The sequence below is a fragment of the Drosophila elegans genome, unplaced genomic scaffold, assembly GCF_018152505.1.
Source record: "Drosophila elegans isolate 14027-0461.03 unplaced genomic scaffold, ASM1815250v1 contig_814, whole genome shotgun sequence".
NCBI classification, from domain to species: Eukaryota; Metazoa; Arthropoda; class Insecta; order Diptera; family Drosophilidae; genus Drosophila; species Drosophila elegans.
In genome coordinates, this window is record NW_024546167.1 from 13023875 (window position 1) to 13049923 (window position 26049).

At 41.9% G+C, this 26049-nt stretch overlaps 3 protein-coding genes across 5 annotated transcripts; 2 read left to right on the forward strand and 1 right to left on the reverse strand.

Annotated features, from left to right (window-relative positions):
- The first annotated feature begins 2485 nt into the window (after positions 1 to 2485).
- On the forward strand, positions 2486 to 5872 carry LOC108138731 (RNA-directed DNA methylation 4). Of its 2 annotated transcripts, XM_017261109.2 has the most exons (4): positions 2571 to 2771; positions 3625 to 4097; positions 5271 to 5449; positions 5506 to 5872. In XM_017261109.2, the coding sequence occupies exons 1-4, from the start codon at positions 2577 to 2579 to the stop codon at positions 5751 to 5753; spliced, it is 1095 nt and encodes a 364-aa protein (XP_017116598.1). In that variant the 5' UTR covers positions 2571 to 2576; the 3' UTR covers positions 5754 to 5872. The 2 variants fall into 2 exon arrangements, with proteins under 2 accessions (XP_017116597.1, XP_017116598.1); XM_017261108.2 differs by lacking the exons at positions 5271 to 5449; positions 5506 to 5872 and adding an exon at positions 4371 to 5190 and having other exon boundaries at positions 2486 to 2771.
- Positions 5873 to 5986: 114 nt separating this feature from the next.
- LOC108138732 (RNA-binding motif protein, X-linked 2) lies at positions 5987 to 6662 on the reverse strand. The gene is made up of 2 exons (XM_017261111.1): positions 6372 to 6662; positions 5987 to 6316 (listed from the first exon to the last, which is right to left on the reverse strand). Exons 1-2 carry the CDS (start codon positions 6594 to 6596, stop codon positions 6074 to 6076), a joined length of 468 nt encoding a protein of 155 aa, XP_017116600.1. The 5' UTR covers positions 6597 to 6662; the 3' UTR covers positions 5987 to 6073.
- Positions 6663 to 6897: 235 nt separating this feature from the next.
- Positions 6898 to 24559, forward strand: LOC108138813 (GTPase-activating protein CdGAPr). Of its 2 annotated transcripts, XM_017261309.2 has the most exons (8): positions 6898 to 7056; positions 7433 to 7502; positions 16623 to 17034; positions 17103 to 18376; positions 18990 to 20660; positions 20723 to 21032; positions 21699 to 23668; positions 23735 to 24559. In XM_017261309.2, exons 3-8 carry the CDS (start codon positions 16663 to 16665, stop codon positions 23811 to 23813), a joined length of 5676 nt encoding a protein of 1891 aa, XP_017116798.1. In that variant the 5' UTR covers positions 6898 to 7056; positions 7433 to 7502; positions 16623 to 16662; the 3' UTR covers positions 23814 to 24559. The 2 variants fall into 2 exon arrangements, with proteins under 2 accessions (XP_017116798.1, XP_017116796.1); XM_017261307.2 differs by lacking the exon at positions 7433 to 7502 and having other exon boundaries at positions 6899 to 7056.
- The last annotated feature ends 1490 nt before the right edge of the window (positions 24560 to 26049 follow it).

The following is a 26049-nucleotide window of genomic DNA, read 5'->3' on the forward strand; positions in this document are numbered from 1 at the left end:
CCCAACTTGGATGGATACTTTTATGTTGTAGTGGCAAGTAAGCCAACATTGTTGCCATGATTAGCATTTTATCAGCGGATCCTTTGGCTCATCTTGCCATGTCTAAAGACAAACACTTGGCCATCTTTATGGTAATTTAGTTTTTGCTAAGATGCGGCAACAGCTGACAATGTTTTAAGGAATTCCGCACCCCTCCGGAAATAAGATCACGGAAAACCCGAGCTCACCCCCCTTAAAGTTGACTGGTAGGCAAGTAGAGTACTTGCCACATGAGGAAGCTGCGTGTCACATAATCAAAATTGAGGAGAAAACACAACCTGCAGGGTGCTTTTTATGTTTTTATGTGCGGATCCCATTAATTTATTGCCAGAGACATTGAGACACCTCCAGCCGAACAAAAGGCGACATTATTATTTCATTATTATGCCAAACGCATCAGGATCTCGCCCCCCATCCCAATGCACGTGGGCTGGTTCATATTACATGAGGTGGATTCAACGGAGGACGAGGACGGGGACGGGGATGGCAGGTCGGAATGGAGGCCTTTGGAGGTGGCAGATGATTCATGCGCTGGCAAATTTTTTGACGCCCGCCACATAAATAAAACAGGAGGCCCGGGGAGCTCAGACATATGTTTGGATAGTCCCCGGGTCAAAGGGCCCCGGTCAGAGGCTGTAATATTTACTCGTAAATATTTTTATAGGCACTAGGGTTTCCGCTACCGACGAACAAAGCGCGAAGAGTCCACAAAAGCAGGTGCTCTATAATATTAAATTAAATATTTGTTACAAAAAATAAACTTTCATCTCTTTGCTTAGAAAATTGTGGTAAATTCAACGAAATTAGTTTCTGTAATTTTTTCTTTATACAAATTTTAATTAAACAAAACTGTGCCTTTGATTTGTTTTCTATAATTATTAAATATATAATACCCGGTATTCATTAATTAAATAGCGACAGTGGAAAGTATTTTTAATTCTCAACTTCAAAAAATAATTATTTTGCCCACATTTTGTTTAATAATAATAATAATTTGTTTGTATGGTATAAAAACGTTGCTGTCGTTCATAAATACGTATGTATGTATGTACTATGTACTTCATGTACTATAAGCAAAAAATATAATTGTTCGTTGCTTCCAAACCATTTCGCCATATTTATAAAAGTTCGTTTACCGTTTGACTGGCTTTTTGTTTTAAGCACACTTCATACACATCTGCCAATTTGTTCAATATATTTCCAATTTGCCAAAATCAACAATGTTAAATACCTACCGTAAACCAACATCACGGCCCAGCTTTTTCACAACGAACTTTTGACTCCTGCTGCTAATCCTTTTGTGCGTGCGCGCGTGTGTAAACCATTTAGCGCCAATTAAAACATAATTGCGGCACTCGCGGATAGGAATCGGGCACTAAATCATTCTCGGGCCTCTTCGTCCTATTCCATTTTGGCACAGCGAGAATTGCGGCAGATAAACGTTGAGGAACCACAACAAATGGCGAAAACCGAAAGCGCGGGTGAAAGCACGAAAACACTTGGGCGTCTCATTCACCGTTTAATGGCTTCAATCCAATCTGAGGCGCACTTTAATCTCATTGCACTTGAAGCGTTGATTAAAAACACAGAGCACGGGCCCACATTTTATTTAAAGGACGTAATTCCGACGAGAGATTTCGGCTTAGAAATCTTGAGCGCAGAAACCACCCGCTAAAACCACCACACGCCGCCGGTTAAGAGCAATAACTGTTATTCCTACGCGCTCCTTTTGTGGAGTTCACCCCGTGGTGGTGAATTCGGGATCAGCTGATTTTGGGGTAGAACGGAAATAACGGAAATGGGGATGAAAAACTTTCGAATTTGCCGGGTCGGCCACTTGTGTATACAGGAATTTACATAAACAAAAGCACTAGAGGTATTCCGCATTCTTAAGAACTGGAACTATAACATATGAAATAACAAAATTAAAGAAGCTTTATGTTTTGCTTTATAGTAGCAAACTGTAGTACATTTTTGCTCACATTGAAACAATATAATTTTATGCTTTTAAAAAAAAGAAGTGTTTTGCAACATGGAAGTGCTTTAAGATATTCGGAACTTTTATTGATTGTCCAATATGGATGTATTATACTATTTTTCGAAGTTTTATTAAATGTGCAAAATATATATATTGTTTTCTATTTCTTGTGTTAATTTGTACCAATTTATAAGGATACATTTTCCATATTATTCCGTTTTTCATTATTTTAGCTTTAAGATAAATAATAGGCGCCGATCTAGCACCGATTTAAAAAAAAAATTAGTTAATTGCCCATTTTAACATTTTCTTTAAAAACTATGCCCAGCGAAATCTATATTTCTATCTGAATAAGCAAAAGCAAAAGTTTTTATATATAAATAACGTATCCGATATAATATATATCGTACCTAATGCCATCTCTATGTATTAATGACGGTAATCTGCCAGGTTATTTTTTGGCACGCCCGAAACGGTCACTCTGCGCGTCCATCACATTTTTGGTTTAATCGAATTGCTTCGCCCTGAATTGTTTTACGTATTTGCCGATTAAATCAAAATGCCTGCGGTTGTGCGTATAAAGCGGCGCATCGACGAGGAACCCCACACGGCCTTTGTGCTTAACGGCAAGCGGAGGCGCCTCCAAAACGATGAGAATTCTCTGGAGGATGCGGGAGCAGTGGCGGGAGCGGCGGCATCAGACAAAGACGAGCTGACCACCGTGCTTAAGTTTGCCGGCACGCTGGAAAGGCAGGTGAGAAATCGGGAACCAGGATCCTTTGAATATCCACACAGTGCAATTCTATTTATGGATTCCATTTGATTTAATGTCCCGACTCTCACATTTTCCAAATGTGTGTATTTTCGGGATAAAAGAGCTTGCCGTCGTTATCTTACATGTTTTTGTAAGTTTATTGACGTAACAGCTATATACATAATTTTAGAAATTATTTTAATTATTGAAATTAGCGTCTAAAACTTAATTAATTAAAATTTAAAAAAATCGAGTAGCTCATTTGCATAGTTCAATGAACTTTTTCGAAAAAAGTAAACAGTTCGTGTTAGATTACTAAGTCGGTATTTTTGTATATCTCTTAAAAAGATAATGGCGATGTCTTCCAAATTAACTAACATAACTTTAACTTTTAAGCATCCTACAGAGTTGTATGTGAGTAATTATAAAAGAACTAAAAGCATCATTGTTCTAAATTTTAACCTCTTAAAGCAGTACGAACTCTTAGTTACATTTTATTTTCTTTAGCTTAAGCAAAACTTTGATAAAAACAATCAGCATTTATCAAATTCTTATCTTTAAAATCGATGTATAAAGTTCTGGACTTTGTCAGCTGTATACCACGTTAGATCGATTTTAATAAAAATATGTTTATAGCTTTGGCGAGGGTAGATATACAATTTAATAAATTTTAATAAAAAGTTAGACTTAACTAACTGGTTAATGTTCGGGGTGTCCCAAAGTTAAGAGCTCTTGTATAAATCGAAAAAGCAACAGTTTAACTATAATTCATTTTAAATGTAATGCAGGGCAAGACGAAAAGGTAAAATATAGACCTTATTTCAATTATCTAATTTTGGATTTCGTTTACCAGGACGATTGTGCCACTCGACAATTTGCGGCTGCCAGACTGAACAAAACCACGGCCCGTGAGTTGGTGCAACAGCAGCGCTCCAATGATGCGGCCATTGCCAGTGCCCTGCGGCGGGATCGCCAGCGCCAGGAGGCCCAGCAAAATGCCCGAGAGCAGCGCTTCCGGGTGGTTAACTGCCTGCGCAGTACCCTCGAGGAGAATGCCAACGAAGCGACATGCTCGGAGGACCAGAACCAGGAGCCACAGCCCAGCAAACGTCACATAACCATTGTGGACATTGAATCACAGCAGCAGCAGCAACAGCAATCGGGATTGGAAAATGCCACAATTCAAGATCGACAGCAGGATACAGAAACCAGCCATGATCAGCAACAGCCCGCCGATTCCGATGTGGGTTATGTTTACGATCTATATGTTCCCGAGAACGAGATGCAAGCGGCCTATGTCGATATGATGGATGACAACTATCTAAGGTTTGTCATACATATTGAGCCACAGAAAACGTTGAGCCTTACCAATTACTATATGTAACCGATTACTATATATACACATATATTTTTATGGCATACATATATGTAAGCGGTGTGTCTGTGTGTCGGTGCTAGAGTATCTGTGTGGGTGTGCGTATGTCTGTATTCATAGTCCTCGGGCCAGGTCTCACTTGCATATTACCCCCTAATCTAAATCATCTAGACATAATTGCAATCACTGAATATAGTTCAATAATACGATTCGTTCTCCATAAGGTTGTATTATCCGTTTAATTACTACAACAACTGCTACTGGTAAACATGACAAAAATCTGAATCTGAGAGACAGAGAGACAAAGCCCAGGCATTTAAGAAGTGTGATGACACCCAACACCCCACCCACGACAATAACAAAAGGACTGCAACTGGCATCACACATCACGAATAGTTCATTAACATCAGCATATGACAAATGCCTAAAAACTATAAACACGGCATGATTATAACGATACAGTGCTGAATCAACCATTGATGTTGCTGAAAACTATTTTTTATTAAAAATCTGAAACGAACATTTACACCTGCTAACAAAACTGTGTTTGTGAGATTCTGTACAATATAATTAAAAATATGTTATTCCATATTCAAATGTTAAAATAATAATCATCAAATTGTACTATAAATATGTAAAGTTTTCATAATTCCTGCTTGCCAAAGTCTTTAAATAAAAATTAGTATTTCTAAGTATTCTATTAAATTCGAATTTAAAGTAATAGTTTTTATTATACCTTGTTTGATAAATCGGCTTCGCGTTTTAGGCAAATGTCTCATTATCATAAGTTCCTAGATTTAATTAGCTTTTAGCTTCACACGCACACACAAACACACCCCGCATATTCTAAAACTGAGTATTTTTCATTTATTTTTGGCTAGTTGTCAGTTGCCTTTTTGTTTTTTATTTCTGAAAAGAACCATAGTGCTGAAGTCTAATTAAGTGCATAGTTTTAATTTAATTTGCTTTATTTTTGTTGGGGTCTAGCGTTGCCCGAAATCGAAAGTAAACTGAATAAAGAAATGGACTAAAATACATGACAAACTTGGCTGTGTTTCAATTTCAAAGTGCTACTCGATCAAAGCTCCCAAATAAACCTATTAATTATATCGCCTATTCCGCAGAGTGATTCCTGTGGGTGAGATTGTGCTTGAGGATTGCTACAATGATCAGGATGAGGACTACGATTCGGAGGACTCGAATCAGGAGAACTACTTCACGAATGATTACCCGGACGACGAAGAAGCGGGCGGCATGGGTTCCGATGAGGAATTGTGCCGGCAAATGAACAAGTTTATGCTGGGTAAGTACTTTGCAATATGTTTTCTTACTTGATTGCATTTATAAATGTACTTTAAGATGACGACGAGGATGAGTTTGCCAGCACCAGCGATGATGAAGATTATGCCACCTACCAGGATCCCTATGTCCATACGATTGACACCCAAGAAGACTCTTTTGTGGACGATGTGGACTTTTATAACGCGGAGCGGGAAAGGGGCAGCGCCTACGAGCGCTATAAGAGAAGGATTCTAAAAGAGTTGGAGGAGCAGAATGACGATGAGGATGATGATTGTGACTCATTCGCAAGCGCTGATGATGAATGAATGCTGGCAAAACCATTCTGCCAATTGAGAAATTCAATTTCAAGCCTTTACAGTCGATTTTCAATAGATTTAAGATACAAATACATTATGTTTAAGCTTTAGAATAAATAAAGTATCTTTGAAATGGAAATAAAACGGTCGTCTGTGAATAAATATTCTGTTTGTGTTCTTAAATCGTATTTCTTGTATGTGACCTCAATTTTTCATTTTAAAATTGAATTACTTTTAAAATGCAAAGTTTTACAATTATGTTTATTATGCTTTTTTACGGTATTGATAAACTTAATTTAAATCTATGAAAGCCTTCAAAGGCTTCCTTGTTACCTGTACTTCTTGGCGTCTTTTGTTTTCTCAGTCTTTATGTGTTGAATTTGAGGTTTCGGGGCACAACCTTCCATATAAAGACGAAGGGTCTCTTCGTCCATCTTCTCGTTTTCCTTGGGCGGCTTGTAGTCCGCCACATGATCCACTCGAAGGGTTCGGTTGATGATCTTGATGCCATTCAGGTTGTCGACTGCCAGAACTGTGGATCTCTGGTCCTCGTAGCACAGGAAACAGAAGCCCTGAAATGACACGACATAACTATTATAGTATCCATTATATATAGTAAGAAATTACCTTAGATTTCCCCGTTTTGGAGTCCCGAATCAGATTAATGTTGACCACCTCGCCGTACTGAGAAAACACGCAGATCAAGTCTCCCTCGGAAAGAGTGTACGGAAAACCGGCAACGAATATCCAGGCTGAGTCCCGGTACATATCATGCCAGCTCTTTTTCCCTCCATGTTGCAGCTCATGTTCGCTCAGCTTGAGCACATTTTTCATGTTTGTCAGCGGATTCATTTCGCAAATAATTTCAACTTAAGATTTTTGTTTATGTTTGGTAGAAGAGTGACCGCTCGTGGTTCCATCAAAAATACCAAAACAGTTTTTGGAAGGGAAGACATAGTTTAAGATTTTTTTTTATAATTCATAGCTTTTTTTATGCATATAATGACAAGGATACTTACGAAGATGCATTTTTAGAAACCTTTATTAGCTCGCTTTGTCCCTTTCAGTTTTTAGGATTGATTTTAAGCTTTTGGATTTTTTAGGGCGAAATCAAGGTTGGTCAAGATTATTTAGGTGCTAACCAATTCCTACGTCTGGCAACACTGGATGTCGATGTCTCCACCTCGCTGCGCCGCACATTTGTTGTCGTTGTAAAAGGCTGCGGAACCCAGTTATTTGTGCAGTGGGACAGTGAAAAATGTTGTAATATTACCACGATAGCTCGGCCAGTGATCTATTCGAAATAAATAAGGTGTGTACAAATGCGAATATTTGGATTACATAGCCCCCGTCTGTGTATGTGCGTTTATGCGTGTGCCTATGTCCGGGTGCATGTTCGTGTGCGTGCAAAAGAAAAAAGATATGCTGAAAAAAAGTATCTCTTCTCTATTTAAAAATGTGTGTCAGTGTATTGTGCGGCAGCAACAAAAATAATAAATAATAGCTGCCGCTGCTGCTACTGCTTGCTGAAAAAGACCAGAAAAAAACCGTTTGGCGTCTTTGGGTCTTTTAATCGTGCCAAAGCCATTGTTTTATCATTTTTCCCATCATCATTCAAGACGCGTTCTGTGCCGAATAACAGCGAATAACGCCCCGACTTTTTTCTTTTTGTCTTTATTTTTGCGAAGGAAGCTGAGTGTTTCTCGCTCTCTGTCTGGCACACGCAACTATGCCTGCGCCTTGCTATTGGAATAGTTGGTATGTAAAAGACATAAGTGCGATACGTCCGTTTCACACTAGATTTTTGTCACCCTGTGCCAGCCGCTCACACAACACACACACACACACACACACTCTCACCTGAGACAACTCCACCATATGTCTGTCTGTCTATCTGTCTGTTTTTCCTTAACACATTCACATTCCACCCCATTGGCAATGCCTCTCTTTCGTACAGCTGCAGTCAAAATAATAGTAATGGGCCTTCCGTTAAGGTATCTTGTTTTTAGGGTCCTTGATAATGCGAGAAGAGCGAACAAAAGCATTCCTTTAAAGTTGTTTTCTTTTGTCTTACAACTTCAACCCCAGAGAACGTGGATTTTGAACCCATAGTAATAACTTTGAAACTTTACTCTTAACTAAGTTGTTCCTTTAGAATGTCAAGAATAATTTTATTTTCATATCGTTTGTTTATTTGCTTGACTGCATTATTACACATAAAATTATAGAAATGAGCATCCAGAGAATACCAGAAAAACAAATTCCTTTAAAGCAACTTTCAACCCTAGAGGGAATATGTAAAATTCCTAAAAACATATTTCAACCCTATAGGGATTTCCCAACCACTTTTTTTTGCCGTTTTGGTATGACGTTTCAAAACATTAGATCATTTTATTGGTTTTATTTTCATACAATAGGATTTGTTCTATGCACTTTCCAATTTGAAACCAAATTTTGCATTATTGCAATCAATCTTTTAATAACTAAGTGTACTTTCGAAATCAGAACATTTTATTGACCGCCACTGTATGGTCTGTTTGTCTTTTTGTTTTTGTCCACGCAAAAGGAGGAAATATGTACTTTTCTTTGCTTGTTTTTAATGTTTAGGTGTGGTCGTGCTTTAGTTGCGGGCTTACACATATCCAGTTGTATGTGTTTTTTTAAAGCGGAAGCGGTCGTAAAAAAGTTTTCGTGGCGGTGCCCACACAGTTGACATTGAACTCTCGCCAGTGTCTCTGCGAATCTCGCCTTCTCGCTCTCTCCTGCTCCTGGCCGACAAGCCCCTCCCCCCCTTTCCACCCACTCTGCTTGCTGACTGATATTTCGGCCTGCTCTGTTACTTTCCAAAAAACCCAACTCCTGGCCTTTAATTTTTTTCGCTTGCCGGCCACATTTACTTTTCTTCATTCCCTTTTGCGAAGCTAAAAGTTTTTGTGAAAGGAGAGAAGCGTGCGCTAAAAGAATTAAGTGTTAAGGAGGGACAGAAGAAAATCAGTTAACATATATTTTTAGCCGCAGACTAATTGTTAAGGCGGATTTTATGTTAGCTTTTCTATTACAGTTTTATAGCTTATACTAAAAGTTTAGTTTACTCAGCTTTATATTAGTAAATTTTGAAAGAGGGTTTTGGCTTTTATTACAGCTGTAGCTAAAAAATATAGGTTGCTTAAATTTTAAAGCAAATTTTTTCTTATGTATGATATATAAGAAATATATAAGAATACCATCTTTAGATTCTTTAAATAAAAATAAAATCCCAAATGGTTTATTTGTAAAGGTTTTCATTATTTTTAATAGCAATCAGGAGTAAAATAAACGGCAATCGAATATAATACTTGAAAAACAACAGCTCTTATCTATCGTATCTTTAAAGATAGGTGGAAACTGTTATATTATAAGTCATAACCATCCCTTGCCCATCCTTGAGTTCCTCCCATAATTTGAATTATATCTATTCTATGAGAGCATTTTGGGTTCATGTTGTTGACTCATTGTGGCCGTTGTGTGCGGGGGCTTGTGCGGGCAAGCTTTCTCGTTATTGTTATTACGAGATATGTACAGATATGTACTGGTGCGCCGTACATATGTATGTACGGCTCCTACTGCGGTTATTATGTGGCTCACGTCTCTGGGAAAGATTCGCGCCGCGACTGCGCACGATTATGGCACATTTCGGAGTGACGAGAGCAAAGTTGACTGCGCCGCGACCGCCTGTTGCAGAAAACGTCTCAAGTTGGCCACATACATCTACTATATGTTTATTCGTTGCCTTTTTTTTTTTTATTCTGTGCGGCTATATGGCTACATGTGCAGGAGCATAACCGAGCTATGTAGCTGCCCCTGGGCGAGAGCCCGATTCCGAGTTCGATTAATTTCGTTGCGCCTCGGTAGCTGTGCACTCAACTCAAACATCCGCTCAAACGGACAGCGAGCTCACACTAATTCCGTTGGGGAACGTTTAACTCGCCGCCGACCAACCCATTGCACACTGCACACTGCACACTGCCCACATCTGTCAGTCCCCCGGATTCCCCTTCCCATACTTCATACTATACCTTCGAAGAAACCCTTTTTATCTATGGGGGTTGCGTTCACTCGGTTGACAACATCTGGATGGGGGCCTTTGCTCAACTACACTAGAATGCAGGGTATTGAATCACTGAGATACGTAAAGCGAACCTTATTGGTATCAGATTTGTTTGATTTGGAACCTCTGTAACTTGAACTTTGCTACCAGTTTTCTATATTAGTAGTTCTTTATGAAACAGATAACTACTTCTTTTATAAAATTAAATAGCAGTAACATAAATAGATTCCTCACTTTTAATAATTGTTCCTAGGCATTTAACAACTCTTAAATTACTATGTAAAATAATGTAAACAACTTACAATAGCAGAAACACAAAACAATTCAACAGAAAATTCGCTACTCTACACTTTTTACCTTGTATCTTATTGCTGTTTACACCTGTTCATGCCGCCGCCGCCGTCGTCGTCGTTGTCGTTTTATATTCGCATTTTGTTTTTGTTTACATTTATGTAAAAAATTCTTTTTAAACGCTCCATATTGGGCGATGGACACACCCCCAAGCTTTTGCGGCTTTATATGCGGGGGAAATGCCAAACCCACACACAGAGTATAAGAATTTTTGGGTTGGCGGGCTTTTGTAGCTGCTACTGCTGATGTTGTGTTTCATATGCGTATCAAATAATTGAGCTCAATTGATTTCAATTAAAACTGACAAGTCGCTGAGGCTTTTGTTGTTGCTGATGTGTTATGGTTGTTAGTGCTAAGTCAGATGAAACAAAAACCATCAAAAGGTCTGAAATGTGGTCTCTTATGTGTTTGATGAGCTGAGTCGAATACAAAATGCGCTAAGATTGTTAATTTCTTTTGTCAAAGAACGTCACCTGTATAACATCTCAAAACTAAGCAAATATAAATTCTTAATCTTATATTGACTTCATTGGTCAAATAATGAGTGTGTTTTTCCATCGGTGATATAGTATATCAAATATTGTGTATATTTGATCAATTGATTCTGAGTTTCATTTACATATGAATATGACTACCTGCTGATAAGACTTCGACAATCATTAAAGCTGTAAGTGACTGCTAGAATCTCTGAGAATTTGAAAACGTATGTTTTTCATAATAATTTTTGGTCGATTTTGGTTATTTTTTTTTTGTTTTTTCCATATCTACCTATTAACCCCGAGACTCAGATAAGAGAGAAAGTCCCTTCGTTTTTGTTTGTGACTCACCAATGTGACACAGAATCATGTTTAAAAGAATATATAATTCAGCCATGAATCACCTGCGCAATTAGAATCAATGGAATGTTGCTGTATTTGAATAATTGGAGCTCGAATAATTTTAATTGAACATGTGTAATTTATTGATAGACAACTTTTCTGATTTCTACACTTACCTGTACTTATTGTAACCCAAAAGAGGAGACACCAAATTTGGAAAGCAGATTCTTTTAGGTTTCAAGATTTTTCTATCGAACGCCCCCGCAAATATCAAACGCCCATATGAAGATATATTGATCCCATTGTGAGCAGACTTTCAATAACGATCGTTAAAATGAATAAAACATACATCAATAAAAGAATATAAATTGAGCTCGTTTATTTTAGATGTGCGCATTAATGGAATATATTTTGAATAAATAAATATAAATTCATTATAATTTAAAATTTGTTTTTAAAAGTAATTTCTTGAAAACGGGAGCTGGTTTTATCCACCTTATTTTTAGCATATCGGAACCTTAAGCAATTCGTTGGCATTGCTGTCCATTGTAAACTATTTTTCGCTTCACTACAGGAATAGACATTCAAGAATAGCTCTTTGAAATACCAAATTCCTACAAAGGATTTTGCAGGCAAGCGAAGATCAACCCTGAACAGCCTTATATGCCCAGCAATTCATAGAGCAGCAATCTTCTATTAATACGAACAAGTTTCATATGGAGGGTGTTATTTTGTGTATATTTTCGTTTTTGTTTATGAATTTCAGCGCTTGTGCCAATTGCCCCCGTTTGTTATTGCCGTTTGTCTAATTGAAATTCAACACTTTATTGAACAATTCATATGCACGGCCACTCAGTCGGTAGCGCTGGGACAGAAATGAATAATAATTAAATTATATTGCTTTTGTCTGTGTCTGTGTCTCTGCCTCTGACTCTGCCACTCGTCCGACATTTGTTTCTAAATATTTGGCCAGTGCGCTTTCTTCCAGCAGCTGCTTCGCATATTTGTTAATGTGATTTTTATTGTACGACACATATATATTTTTTTGTTTATTTTTTTTTTTTGAAAATTTGCCATGCCGGCGCCACGAGCCTAAGACAACGTAAAGAAAAAATATTTGGATATTGCCGGCCGCGTGTGTTTGGCTTTTTAGTTTTGTATTGTATACGTTTATATACATATATTTTTGTTGATGCGCGCAAAACTTTCACTTCCATTAAAAAAATATAAAGTCTGGTCGTTCGGAGTGTCGCTGTGTGTGTGTGTGTGTTTGTGTGTGTTTATGTGTACCTGTTTGTCGACAACGTTAAATGACATTAGGCTAGGTTTTATGGTCCGCTGGGGGAGATTGGGATGAGTTGGGGTGGGCAGGTGAAGCGCCGGCGAAATTCTGCACAAATGTCAAAGTAGAAAATTTACATGGGCAGCGGAATTGAACGATTTCGCTTTTCTTTTCTACCCTTTTGCTTTCCCATCTTTTTTTTATTATATCTGATGGTCTTTTTTTTAATGCCCTAACAATGGCATTTTAATGGGACTGTTTGTAAAGTAACTTTTAGAAATTTGCTGTTGTTACATTTCGATTGTTATGCAATCCTACTTATAATAAAGTACTCATGTGCGAATGAGCCTGAAACCGTGCATGACCAATTAGCAGTTGCTTATTTTACATATTTTTTAACCATATCAGATTATATATTTGGATATAACATTTTAATGAGGAAACTTTAAGTTTATTTTTGGCAGTTTTATGTACCAAAATATATATTAAATACTTTATTGGGATTAGGAATTGAATGTACCTTAATCTAAATATAATTGCATAAAATGAGTGTATTCAAATGTCATGCATTAGCTAAAGCTTTGCTCCTTTCTGTGGCACCTGCTACATTGTGAGTACTTTGCATTTGTGTGTGCTACAGTCCATAATTGTGTGAACGGAAGTTGAAAGCTCGCTCGCTCGCTCGACAATTAAGCCGGCCATGGGAGTATAAAGTTTGGTCCGTCGCCCTGGTAAAAATAATATAACGGACTTGGGCGGTCCGAACCACGAGCGTTGACTAATATGCCGGTTAGACTAATTGCATTTCTCACATGCTGGGTCCACAGTTTTTGTTTTTTTTGTTTTTTATTTTTTTTCTGTTTTATGAGTCAGTCGAATGTGGGGTTGTGGTATCGATTCAGGGAGCACTCCCCACAAAGGGCTCTCTAAAACACAAGTATAGATGTCGCTGGCTGGCTTGAAAGCAAATCCACCATATGATATGAGTCAGCCAAGCGAGCCAAACTGATCAGATTTCCAAAAGCACAAGTGCCACGGCGAGCTGTCAACTGGGGCGCAGATTGATACTGCTCTGTTCAACAGATTAACGGTAGCCAGTAGACAGCAGTCAGCAGCATATAACATATACCATATACCAAAAACCATACAGCAACCGGATCAGCCTTGGGCTGCAATTTGTTCATGCTGCATAGTTTATAGGAGCGCTGGCTTCAATTGGCCAGTTTAATGACTTCATGTTAGCCCATTAGTCACTCTGTCTGTCTAACTGTCTGTGTCTGTGGCGAAATTGCTTTCATTTGACTTGGTCCCGCCTGGATATATAATTAGGTTATGTAATACGGATCTGCCAAGGCCAATTATAATGCTTATAGCTACAGTTTCATGTGAGTCAGGGCTAGAAAGACTCATCGAAGAATCACAAAAAGGGTAGTCATTGATCTTAATTAAACATATTGTCATACAGATTAGTGTATTTCTTTAAATAAATTGCCTTTATTTTAGAACAAAATTGCCTTTTATTTGAGAATTCCTTTAATTATTATTATTATTCCTATAGCATTCTATATCCTGTCATAAAGTGTGATATTTAAGTCCAGATCCCTGGCATTTCCCAAGATAAACTGGCGCGGATCTATTTAATTGTCCGGCGGCGTATCCGTCTCATTTAGATGCACACCAGCATTGTTTAGCACTTGCCGGCTGAAGTGAGTGAGTGAGTGACTAACAGACCAACTGACTGACTGACTGGCTGAGTGAATGAATGAATGAATGTCGAACAGACGGACGGACGGCCGGACGGACGGACTACCTACCGACTGGCAGTCTCAGTCAGCAACTAGGTTTAAGCACATTATGCATGCATTTGCAGCCTCGTAAGTCTTTTATGGCCGACAACCGACATCATTCGCTGCAATTGCTCGCTCTAGAAACCAGTGAGTGAGTGACCCACTTTGGGCCATAAATTAGCACAAACAACACAGCGGCCTAGACAGGCAACTTTTATTCAGCTTATTAAATACGTACATGTCCGTCTAGTTAGGCTCTCGGACTCACGCACTTACGTTGCCAGTCTTGTTTTTTTATAGATCATTGTCATGTTTAGCTTTCGGTTTCTCGCTGCGAGAGTCAATTGGGTCAAACCGAGAAGTCAAGTCGGCTGTGGGGGAAAAAAAAGCAGACCAGGCAGACCAAGCAGATCAAGCTGAAGTGGAAAATAGAGCCTGAAACCTGCCATTAAAAAGCCATTAACTATTGTCCAACATTAAGTTATTTCATAGCATTAAATTAGCCTCTTGCAAAGCCAAAGCCGATTGAAATGTTTGCTCTGCCGGTGCTCTCACACACTCCGGACATAGACAATGTTGTGTTCAATTGATTGGAGAAAGTGAGCCGGCCAAACAAACCGATGGGAAAATGTCTTCATTCGATTCCATTTTGGCCAAAGTGCAATGGGCAATCAAGAAAATTGAATATGCACACTCTGTTTTTTTGTTGCATTTCTGCATAAATGTTATGAGACTGGAAGCAATCATCATCTGCTTAATTATGTATGTTAATTCAAATCATTTAAATTTTCAATTGCAAAATATATGAGCGTTTATGTTTGTAGGTCACAGCTAAAATTAAATTTTAGTTCGGATAAAGCTTTAATTTCAAAGTGCTAATCAAGTCATTAAAAAGAACACAAAACATTTTACTACAGGAAATACTTAAAAAGGAATCTGCTAGTGATGAATATCAGATTGTCCATTTTGTTATTTGGAAAGATATAAAGCACAATTCAATTAAAAAGTAAAGCAATAAATCTTCGTTAATAATTAGCATTTCCAAATGTATACATCATCGAAACCAAAATCATATGGTTTATATCACAAGAACGTGCTGACTACACAGAATTCTTTAGATATTGATGATGGGAGAACAACAGATTTAACAATACGAATCTTAATTAAATTATGAGAACACGTTGAGAAAGCGGTAGATTGCGTATTATCACATTCATTCATTTATTCAACCATTATTGGGTAGCAGTCGATTACAAGATCAATTTGATGACATCGTTTTGATCTTTTCTTATTCGTTATTCGTATTTATTTTTTTTTTTTTCATTCCCAGGTCGTTGCCGCTTGATTTTATATTTTGTTTTAACCGATTTTATATGCACACTTTGCATTTCTGTCAGTTTGTCGTTGTGATCTTTCTTTATGTGGCTGCATTTTGAGACCGTTAGCGTTAACAATTTTTAATAGTTTTGTTGCGCTACGGCTGCAAGTGATGGACGGCCTCACCGGACTGGACTTTTTCCTAGGCGAGTGGAAAAACCCGTTTGCGTACCGCTCAAATGGTTTCGCTTCGGCCAAAAGTTGTCCGCTGTGTTCGCTTAATTTATGAAAGTTTAAATGCTCCAGCCTGGCGGCGATTGCATTTCGTGTCGCCTGTAAATCAGAACCACCGCTAGGCATCCAGCTTCATCCACATCGACATCGACATCCACATCCACATCTCCCCCAGTTGCATCCATTTCGAATCGCAATCCGCGAATCCCATTCTCATTCTCAACTCCATTCCCAATTCGAGTCCCCCAACTGGTTTGAACTTTATAAATATTTATTGTATATATTTTGTGGCGAGTTGAGTTGAGCTGAGCTGAGCCAAACCCCAACATGTGCCACATCCTGCCGCATGTCTCTGAGCCAGTGACCTTATTTATTCCAGCGCCAAGACAAGGAAAGCGTTTACCTCCTTTTTTTTATTTTGCCCGAAAGTAGAACATTTTGGCCTGGCGAGACTCCAGGTTGAAAAGATCGCGCGTGCCATTAGAAAGTAAACGCCAATAAACGAGGCCTGAATGTTTAATTTGGCCTTTAGGTGCTACTTTGACTTAAACTGCACTCAATTTGGGGTGGACATTTCCACTCCGGAATTGGATCAGACGAAAGTGAATTACTGGCTACTGTCTGCGTTCCGGATTTAAGCTCTAGATTCTCGAATGAGAACGCCAAGTTTCTAAGAACAAGTTGATTCGACACAAATAACAAGTTAGAAAGGAGTTCAAGAGTAGAGTTTATAGTTTAATTTATATTAATAGATGGGTTTGCCAAATTGCAGGTATATGTTCTTATAATGATCTATGCAATTTATCAACTTTAACGTTGACTAAATAAAGTCCGTAAGTGGTTTATGCAAATGAAAACGAAAGGCTTGAGAACAGAATAATAATGATGGAACCTTGTGAATGGAAGAACTGTGGGAAGACTTTTGGCCTTTGCATAGCCATTGTTATTTGTGATTACTCATGAAGGCCTTAACCATAAAGTACATTCTTTCGCTTCTTTCAGATGTTTGCAACTGGCGTAGAGTGACCATCGAGTGGCCATCATGTCGGACAAGGTCAGCACATCCCTGGCAGCCCAGCTGCACTCCCACTCCCATGCTTTGGCCTCGGCGGATGGTGGTGCCGGAGTGAATGGAGGCACCACTGGCTGCCTCAGTGCCAGCACTGAGAAGGACATCCAGGCGCCACTGCAGTTCGAAATGGATGCACCGGCGGCGGCGATCAGTGCCCAGTTGAACTTCAAAATTGTGCCCGCCGACAGTTTGCCCGGGCTGAGCTACCAGGACATGTTCGCCTCCATGAACACATCACAAATCTCCAATGCCTCCACAGAGTCCAGCTGCAGTCCGCCCGTTCAGGGCATGGTGCCGCCTCCAAAGCCCAGTCGACACATGGCCGTGCAGCCGCTGAACAGCGTGAGTAGTCTACATTTCCACTTTAAAATTGTTTAAATTATAACCCAAACCTTATTTTGTAACATTAGAAATCCTGTCGATTTCCCAAGCTGGAGGAGTGCGCCCACTTCCACTATGAACGGGTGCAGCTGGGTCCGCTGTCCGTGCAGCTTTTGGATGACAAGTCGGAGCACATGGGCAGCAGTATTGCCTCCCAGTCGATCGGCGGCGATCTGCCGCACAATTCGCTGCGCAGCTTCTCGCCGGAGAGCTGCTGGTTCATCATTCGCGTGTGCCCGCAGCGCTGCGAACCGTTCCTGATCAAGCGCAGTTTCGAGAACATGCAGCTGCTGGACGAGATGCTCCATCGGTGCGTGTACGACCGCAAGATCAGTGGGCTGCGCAACATGGAGGAACTGGCGGCCGAGCTGCCCAGCGAATCGGATGTGGAATATGCGGTGGCCAAGTACCTGGAGCGCTTCTCGAAGATCGCCTCCGATTCGCTGACCTGCGGCACCATTCTCACCTGGCTGCAGCTGGACAACAAGGGCAGGCGACTGCCTCTGGCGGATGGCGAGACCCAGCGGACCATCAACACGCCGGCGGTGGGCGCTGCCTACGGAGTGAGACGCTACCAGGCGCAGGCTCCCGACGAGATCAACATCGAGGTGGGCGACATGATCTCCGTGATCGATATGCCCAGTCCGGCGGAGTCGGTTTGGTGGCGCGGCAAGAAGTCGCACCTGCAAAAGTCCCTCTACGAGGTGGGCTTCTTCCCCCAATCCTGTGTGGCCACCATCGGCGACAAGGTGCCCCGGAATTTTCCCATGCCGGCTCCGCTCGTCGGCCACCTGGATGCGTCGCCCACCAAGCCGGTGCTGCGCAAGCACGGCAAACTGATCGCCTTCTTCCGTTCCTTCATCCTGTCGCGACCATCACGTCGTCGCCTCAAACAGAGCGGCATCTACCGCGAGCGCGTCTTTAACTGTGACCTCTCCGAGCACTTGCTCAACAGTGGCCAGGACATACCCATGGTGCTGCGCTCCTGCGCCGAGTTTATCGAGAACTATGGCGTCATTGACGGCATCTATCGGCTCTCTGGCATCACCTCGAACATCCAGCGACTGAGGCGCGCCTTCGACGAGGAGCGGGTACCCGATTTGGGCAATCCCGAGATGAAGCAGGACATCCATGCGGTCAGTTCGCTGCTCAAGATGTACTTCCGTGAGCTCCCGAATCCCCTGTGCACCTACCAGCTGTACGACAACTTCGTGGAGGCCATCCAGGTGAAGGCCGACGAGGCGGACGAGCGACTGCGACTCATGAAGGAGACGGTGCTCAAGCTGCCACCGCCGCACTATCGGTTAGTAGTGTCCACATCTTTAAATTGACATTTATTTCATTTTATTGAGTCGATTAGACAAGGCAGCGTCTTACAAATTTGTTTATTGCACACTATCCAGTGTGTTTCAGAAATCATATATAAAAATTGGCATGTTGCTAAATGACTGTATTACAAGAGGAAATTGCTGATATACATTAATTTCTATGTAATGTACCAGAATATTTATTTATAAATGAACGAAAATGTTTAAATGGTTTTTCGTACATAACAGCAAACTCAAATCAATTGAAATTTAATAAATTAAAAGGAAGTAGCTATCTGATATACATTAATTTATATGTGATGTATCAGAATATTCATTTGTAATAAAACAAAATTGTTTAAATAGTTTTTCGACTACAAAAAAACTTAATTGAATTGAAGTTAAATAAATTTAAATACAATAACAATAAATTGAGGAAACCCTTTTTGCTGAATGCCCACCAAAAATGGAATTTAATACGTGATAATGGCAATATTAAAGTAAATGGATGAAAAAATATAATTTACTTGTGGTAGTTAAACTTAATGGTTATTTTTGCATTGAATTCCATGGAATTTAAATTGAACTACATTAAATATTTAATTGCAGAACCCTCAAATACCTTTCCGAGCATCTGTACAAGGTGTCGCAGCACCACGAACGCACTGGCATGACGGACAAGAATCTGGCCATTGTGTGGGCACCGAATCTGCTACGTTCGCCCGCCCTCGAGTCGGGGGGCGTGGCCGCCCTGAGGGGAGTGGGCGTGCAGGCGGTGGTCACCGAGTACCTGATACGGAATTGCCATAACATCTTCGATGCTCTGGAGGATCATCCGTCGCGTCACAGCATGGTGACAAGTGTTGCCGCTGCTGCTGCTGCTGCTGCTGCTGCTGCTGCTGGCAATGCTGCTGGTGGAGAACTGCGTTTGGAGTCACTCACCGATTGCGAAAGTCTGCTGGTGGAACAGCGGGAGCAGGATCAATCGCTGGGCATGGTGGAGCGTCCGAAGAGCCTGAGCACCGGTGGCGCCAAGTTGATCAGTTTGGAGGAGGCACAGGAGCGACATTCGCGGGTCGAGGGCGGCGATCTTAAGCAATCGCTGCCCATCAGCATGCTGACCAGTGCGAGCAGCAATGCCGCCTCGAACATTGGCTCCTACATCGAAGTGGGCGGTGGTCCGTCCAGCTTGCCGGATAAATACCACACGGTGCTGTCGGCACCGCGCAGCTGGCAGAAGCGTAAACCGGACAAGACGCCGTCCTGGAAGTCGATATTCACGCGCAGTCAGCGGCAGGGTAACCCCGATCCTGGCCAGAAGATCACCACGGATGCCAAAGACTCGGTGGCATCGCGTGTTAGCTTTGTGCAGGCCTCGCATGCGCATGCCAGCAAGGAACTGACCAAGGGTGACAAGCCCAAGTCCATTGAGCTGCTGGAGACGACGAGCAACGAACGCGATCCGAAACCGATGGACCTGTGCATCCGCTCCAATTCGATCGATAGCCTGCGCACAGTGGGCCACTCGAGGAGCGTTTCGCATGACTCCTACTTCGATCTGCTGCAGTCGCCGCAACGGGGTCACATGACCACCTGTCCGTCGCGGGAGCTCTCCGAGCTGGGTCTCAATTTCGACCGCGAGGAGCCCGAGATGCGCATCTTCTCGGAGAGCGAGTCGCTGGTCAGCTCGCCGCGCGTCGGCAAGGAGAATGTGCCGCCTGCCTCCGGATGTGCCACGCGTCGCATAATGCGCGCCCGACCGGAGGAGTTCTCCAGCCAGACGAACAGCGTTAATCCGAGTCCCAAGAAGCAGCCACGCCTCAATCTCCTGTCTCCCAGTGCGGCCAGGACCATGCCGGCGCCACCTTCTTCTTCAGCGGCTCCAGCTGCTGTTGCCTCTTCCGCCGCCGCCTGTGGCCATGAATCCGCGGGAACAGAGAACTGCTGCAAGCGCTACAAGCTGGAGGATCAGCTGTGCGACATTCAGTTCATTGACTGCGGCACACCGGAGAATGTGCCCACCACACAGCAGCAGTTTGCCAGCGTTGAAGTGCATCCGCCGCCAAAACCGGCGCGGGCACCGCAATCTCAGATTTCGCCAACGACAACGGCACCTGGTGGTGGTGGCTCCTCCTCTTTGACCCGCTACAGTTATCCGTCGGTGCAGCTGGGGGCCAAGCGGAAGGAGCAGCAGGCGGCCAAGGAGCGTTTCAGCTACCAGGGCACCTTCACGCAGCCGGGACAGAAGCAGGAGCCAGGAGCCGCTCCCAGATCAGTGCAGTGAGTAAAGATACAAACATATAGAAATTTGGTATAATAACACAATGTTTATTCACTTCTAGTGCCAATAGTACCGCTGTTCTGAGGAAACCACGAGTGGAACTGCTGGATGATGGCCAGACCAAGCTGGCCGTGCCCACGCCCACAACGCCCGCCCGCAGTCCTCGTTACTCCCTGCTGCTGTGCGACACCGAAAGTTCGGAGAACAGTTCGGCGGTCAACACTCCCCAGTACGACATGGAGCCCCTTATGCTGACCTCGGCTATGTCCGGCGTGTCCGGCGTCTCGTCCAACATGCAGCAGCAGCTGCTCTTGGGTCTGGATGCGGCCAGCAGCTACCTGGGCAGTTCGCACGAGAGTCTGGGACAACATGTAAGTAAATACATCAAAAAAAAACAAGAAAGAAAGGAAGCAAACTTCGGCAAGCCGAAGTTCATATACCCTTGCAGCTATTTCAAAAACGTTAAAATTATTATTTACTTGCGTGTATGTTTAAAAACATTGAAGCTATAATGATTTGTTGCTTAATTATTCGATAGTTCCTATGGCAGCTATACGATTGTTCCTATGCGAGCTTTAAGCTATAGTCGCCCGATTTTGATGAAATTTAAACCGTAAATCGGAAATATTCAACCATTACTAAATGTTGAAGAACTAAACAAAAAATTAAAAAACAGCAAAGTTATAATTTTTTTTTTATTTATTTTTCCGATTCGTCCAATGGGAGCTATATGCTATAGTCGTCCGATCCGGCTCGTTCCGACTTATATACTACCTGCAATAGAAAGACAACTTTTGGGAAAGTTTCATGCAGATAGCTTTAAAACTGAGGGACTAGTTTGCATAGAAACGAACAGACAGACGGACATGGCTAGATTGACTCTGCTAGTGATGCTGATCAAGAATATACATATATACTTTATGGGGTCGGAGATGTCTCCTTCACTGCTTTGCAAACTTCTGTCTGACCCGCTGCAAGGGTATAAAAAAGCAAACCCAAAATTCAACTAGAGTTGACCCTTCCCATTGCCATTCCAGTTCAACAACCGCCAGGAGGCTGAGCACCGTGATATGAATGCCATCAAACGGGAGCTATCCCTGGATCTGCAGCCGCTGCAGCCGCGCTTGCCACAACCGGCGAATCGCGCCGCCACGCTGCCGGTGAAGGATCAACTGCAGGCAGCGGCGGCGGCGGCCATGTGCTCCTCGCCCAACAACTCCAACTTCACGGACAACACTAGTCAGTCGGTGACGCCCAGCGAGTTTGGCTACCAGCACCTGCAGCGTCAACTGAGCATGCACTCCCTGCTGGCCACCGACGACAGTTCGCCGGTGTACGAGGACTTCGAGCAGACCCCCGTCAAGATGGTGGCCACCAGCCCGATCAAGTCCACCATTAGCATCACCTACAAGTCGCCCGAGAAGGAGAAGAAACCGACGCCGGCGGCGGTACTGCTGGAGACCAATTTCGATGAGAACATTGTCTACGAGCAGGTGAAACTGTTCCGCAACTCGGTCACCGAAGTGAATCAAATGATGCACGAGCGTTCCAGCCTGAAACAGATCGCCGAGGAGGAACAGCAGCAGGATGGAGGTGCCTTTAAGGCCGCAGAGATGACCCAGCAACTGCTGCAACTGGAACAGGAGCAGCATCAGGAGCACCAAGAGCAGCAGGAGAAGGAGGATCAGGAGCCGGAGGATGATGATCAAGAGTCGCAGTTGCTGTACGAAAACATCGAACTGCGCAAACCGAAAACAGTTTACGAAAATCTACGTGGCGAGGAGATGAAACTCAACGCCGATGAACAGAAGCCAAGCGGCAGTGATAGAATCGAACTCGATAGTCTAGACAGTTTGCCGGACAACATGGAGCACGAGCAGCAGTCGTCACCCAGCAAGTCGCCCTCGTTTAGTGTCAAGGAGTTGGCCAACAAGTTTGAGAGCTCGCCGGTGGAGCAGCTGCCCAATTTCGATTTCTCGCTGCGCGGCGGCTCCATGAAGAAGCCCAACGAACTGAGCGTGCCCAAGGCGATGCCCGCACCCGTGCCGCTCAAGAAACTGAGCAGCAGTGCCCAGAAGATAACGCGTTCGCTAGACGAGAATGCCTTCGTGCGCGAATTCGGGGGTAAGCAGCTGCAGGATCTGTCTGTGGCGGGCAAGTTGCCCGAGGTTATGGCGTCGTCTACGTCGTCGTCGTCGGCGTCGTCCTCAGAGGTGAACAGCCGACGCAAGAGCTTCGACTTTACGCGACCCAAGACCCTGAATCCGCCCAAGCGTTTGCCGGGCATGAGCATCACCGAGGAGATCTGCCAAAAGCGCGGCGGCGGCGGAGGCGGCGAACCGGACCCCATCACGCCCACAACGCCCACCACCGAGAATCGCATCTCGCTGATCCAGCAGAACAACATGCCCAATCAGTTCCTGCCTCCGGCGGGACGCAAGAGCGTGCTGACTGGTGTGATCCTGGACCGCGAACGCATCGACAAGATCAAGGAGGAGCGGCGTCAGCAGCTGACGCAGAAGTACTATGGCGACACGCTAAAGTCCCGCTCGCGCACTGAACTAAATGCGGAGGACAACTTCCAGGCCGCCGAATCGCTGCGCATCAAGTCGAAGTCGCGCGGCGACATGCACGCCTTGCAGAAGGACATGGACATGAATCTGAAGCAGTTGACCCGCGTGGCTGGCGGTGGCTCGGAGAGCACCCTCCACATGGCCCACGGCCAGGGCAACGGACAGGAGCAACTCAGTCAGCAGCGGGTGCGCCGCATTTCGGATGAGAAGAATCAAAATTGTGATACCAGCAATGGTGGAGGAGTCCAGGGCCAGATCCATGGTGGCGTAACCGCCACCTCGCTGCTCAGCGTTAAGACGGCGGCCCAGAAATATGGCACCAGTACCATCACCAGCGCAAACAAGGCGCCGGCGAATAAGTTCGAACGTGGCCAGCCGATGTCGCGCGAGCGTTTGCAGCGCAACTCGTTGGCCGAGAGCAATGCGGGCACTAAGTAAGTGAAAATCTTGAAACCTTTTTGCATTAACCCAACCTTAATCCAAACTTTTCTCTCTTACAGCAACAGAGAAAAGATCTCACCACAATTCTCAATACGCGACGTGACAGCTATGTTCGAATCTCGTTCACAAAACCAATAGGCTAAGGCAACATTAGCAACTAATTACATCGAAATAATGAGACCGCTACCTACACTATAATCACTGTACTGGAGCAGCAGCATATATGTGCATATAGGAGCATATATATTTTATTTAGTTTTTAGACATTCACTTAAGCGCATCCAAATTCTCGAAAAAGTGTTCTTGATATACATATACGGCGCAAGCGGCTCCAAAGACATTCAGATTTATAAAGCCGCGCTCGTTTGCAACATTTATAATGATACTGATTACTAATAACTGATTACTGATAACTGATTACGGATGATAATCATAATGACGACGCTTTGCGCCTTGAATCATATGCAAAATTCAATTTTGTTTTGAAGAAGCATGAAGAAGAGAGTTTAACTAAAAGACCATCCTCATCACACCCCGCAAGTCCCTCGATCCTGAACAATGCATATTGTTATTGCATTTCAGGCATTTCTCTACATAGGTGTTAAGTTTCATTCGTTTAACCTTTTAAGAGAAAACTGAATTCTATATTTTTGAATTTAATTTTGGTTTGTTTTTGCGTGATTTGTGTTTGGAATGTTTTTATTTTCTTGTTTACCTACTAAATTGTGACGCGCGTGTATCGGAAAGAATCGTTTTCTTAATTTAAAATTAATTTGCATTTGCAACAACAACTTTGAGCAAGTTGTCCTAATTTAATTATTATACGATTAATTTATATATATTTTTTAAAACAATAAACTCAATTGCATTGTCACTCAAAAGTACTCGATCTTCAACCAATTTTTGTATATACTGGTTGGCTTTGCTTATAACCTGCTGCCGATGGAAACTATATGCATAACTGAAGATTTGAAAAGTCTGTGTACGCGACTTAAGCGAATTGTCGATTGAAAACCTAGACTTCCAGGAAGCTTATAAAAAAATGCATATTAAATGTTTGAAGTGCCGCTTGTTTGTCAGAATCAAAAGAGTTAATATGGTTAGTTTTCTACAATCCTAGAAACTGAAATCACAAATATATTTTCTTTACAAATTATAACATTGAGAGTAGTAAAACTAAAGAACAAATACAAATGGTTGTCTATAAATATATATACACTAATACCTTTACACTAACTGGTAACAGTTCGCTATAAAAGAAAAACTGAATATTTTATATATTAAAATGCAGTGAACAGAACGGTTATCTACTATTTAGGGCTGAAACGCATGTACTAAAGCTTACCTTTATTATTGAAAGTAATTCAATAGGTTTGAATCGATGAAATTTGGATCATTTTGTATATTTCAGAAAGCATAATGAAATCCAGGCGGATATATATTCCTGAAATCTAGACATATATGGCTGGAAAAGTGCTGAATGAATTTGTAACCATATTTAAGGGCAAATACAACTTTAATTTGGTCGAAATAGTTATGATTTTCCTTTTCCTCTTAAAAAATGTAGTAGATTTGAAATTTTATTTGATAAATAAATGAACTTGGAAGTCATTAAGCGCGTACACAGCAAGAATATTCTTACAATACACTACCATTATGACCAATAAATGGCACGTTTGGTGCATAACTAAATAAAGAATTTTTACGTGTGGCTAGTGCTTAGATTTGACTAATAGATAAATTTGATACTATAAAAAAGAAAACATTAGTTGGAAAAATTAATCAGAAAATAATCAATCTTTTAAATTACTCCAGAGCAGCTGCCAAAACGTTTATATTCAAACTTATCAAAATTTTTAATGACGAAGGACAACAGATGCTACGAAATGGAAGCATTAACGGGAGATTAACAGAATTGTAATACAATAACTAAATAGAAAGCTTTAAAACATAAGTTAGCATTTGATATATTTTGATAAAAACAAAAGAAAACCCCAACATAGTTATAAACAATTGTATTTCATAATGACTGAACCAACAAAATGGCAAAGGAGAAGAAAAACAATTAGGCAACGCTTGCGACAGCAATTACAAGCAAATCCATTTATATACAAATAAATACTTACAAACTGCATAAAAAACGTATATTTAATAGAGCAAAGATCAATCAACCATTAAAATGAAATGGAACATAAAAAAAAGAGCATAAGATGAAAAGTCGTGCGATGAGTTCACAATTTACATTAACATTTTTATAAGCCATAACATAACGACATGAATAAAACAACAACATACTACTATAACGCATTTAAATAAAACAAGAATATTAAATACAAATAATTTTGTTGTTTGCAATCGGTATATTATCGTTTTA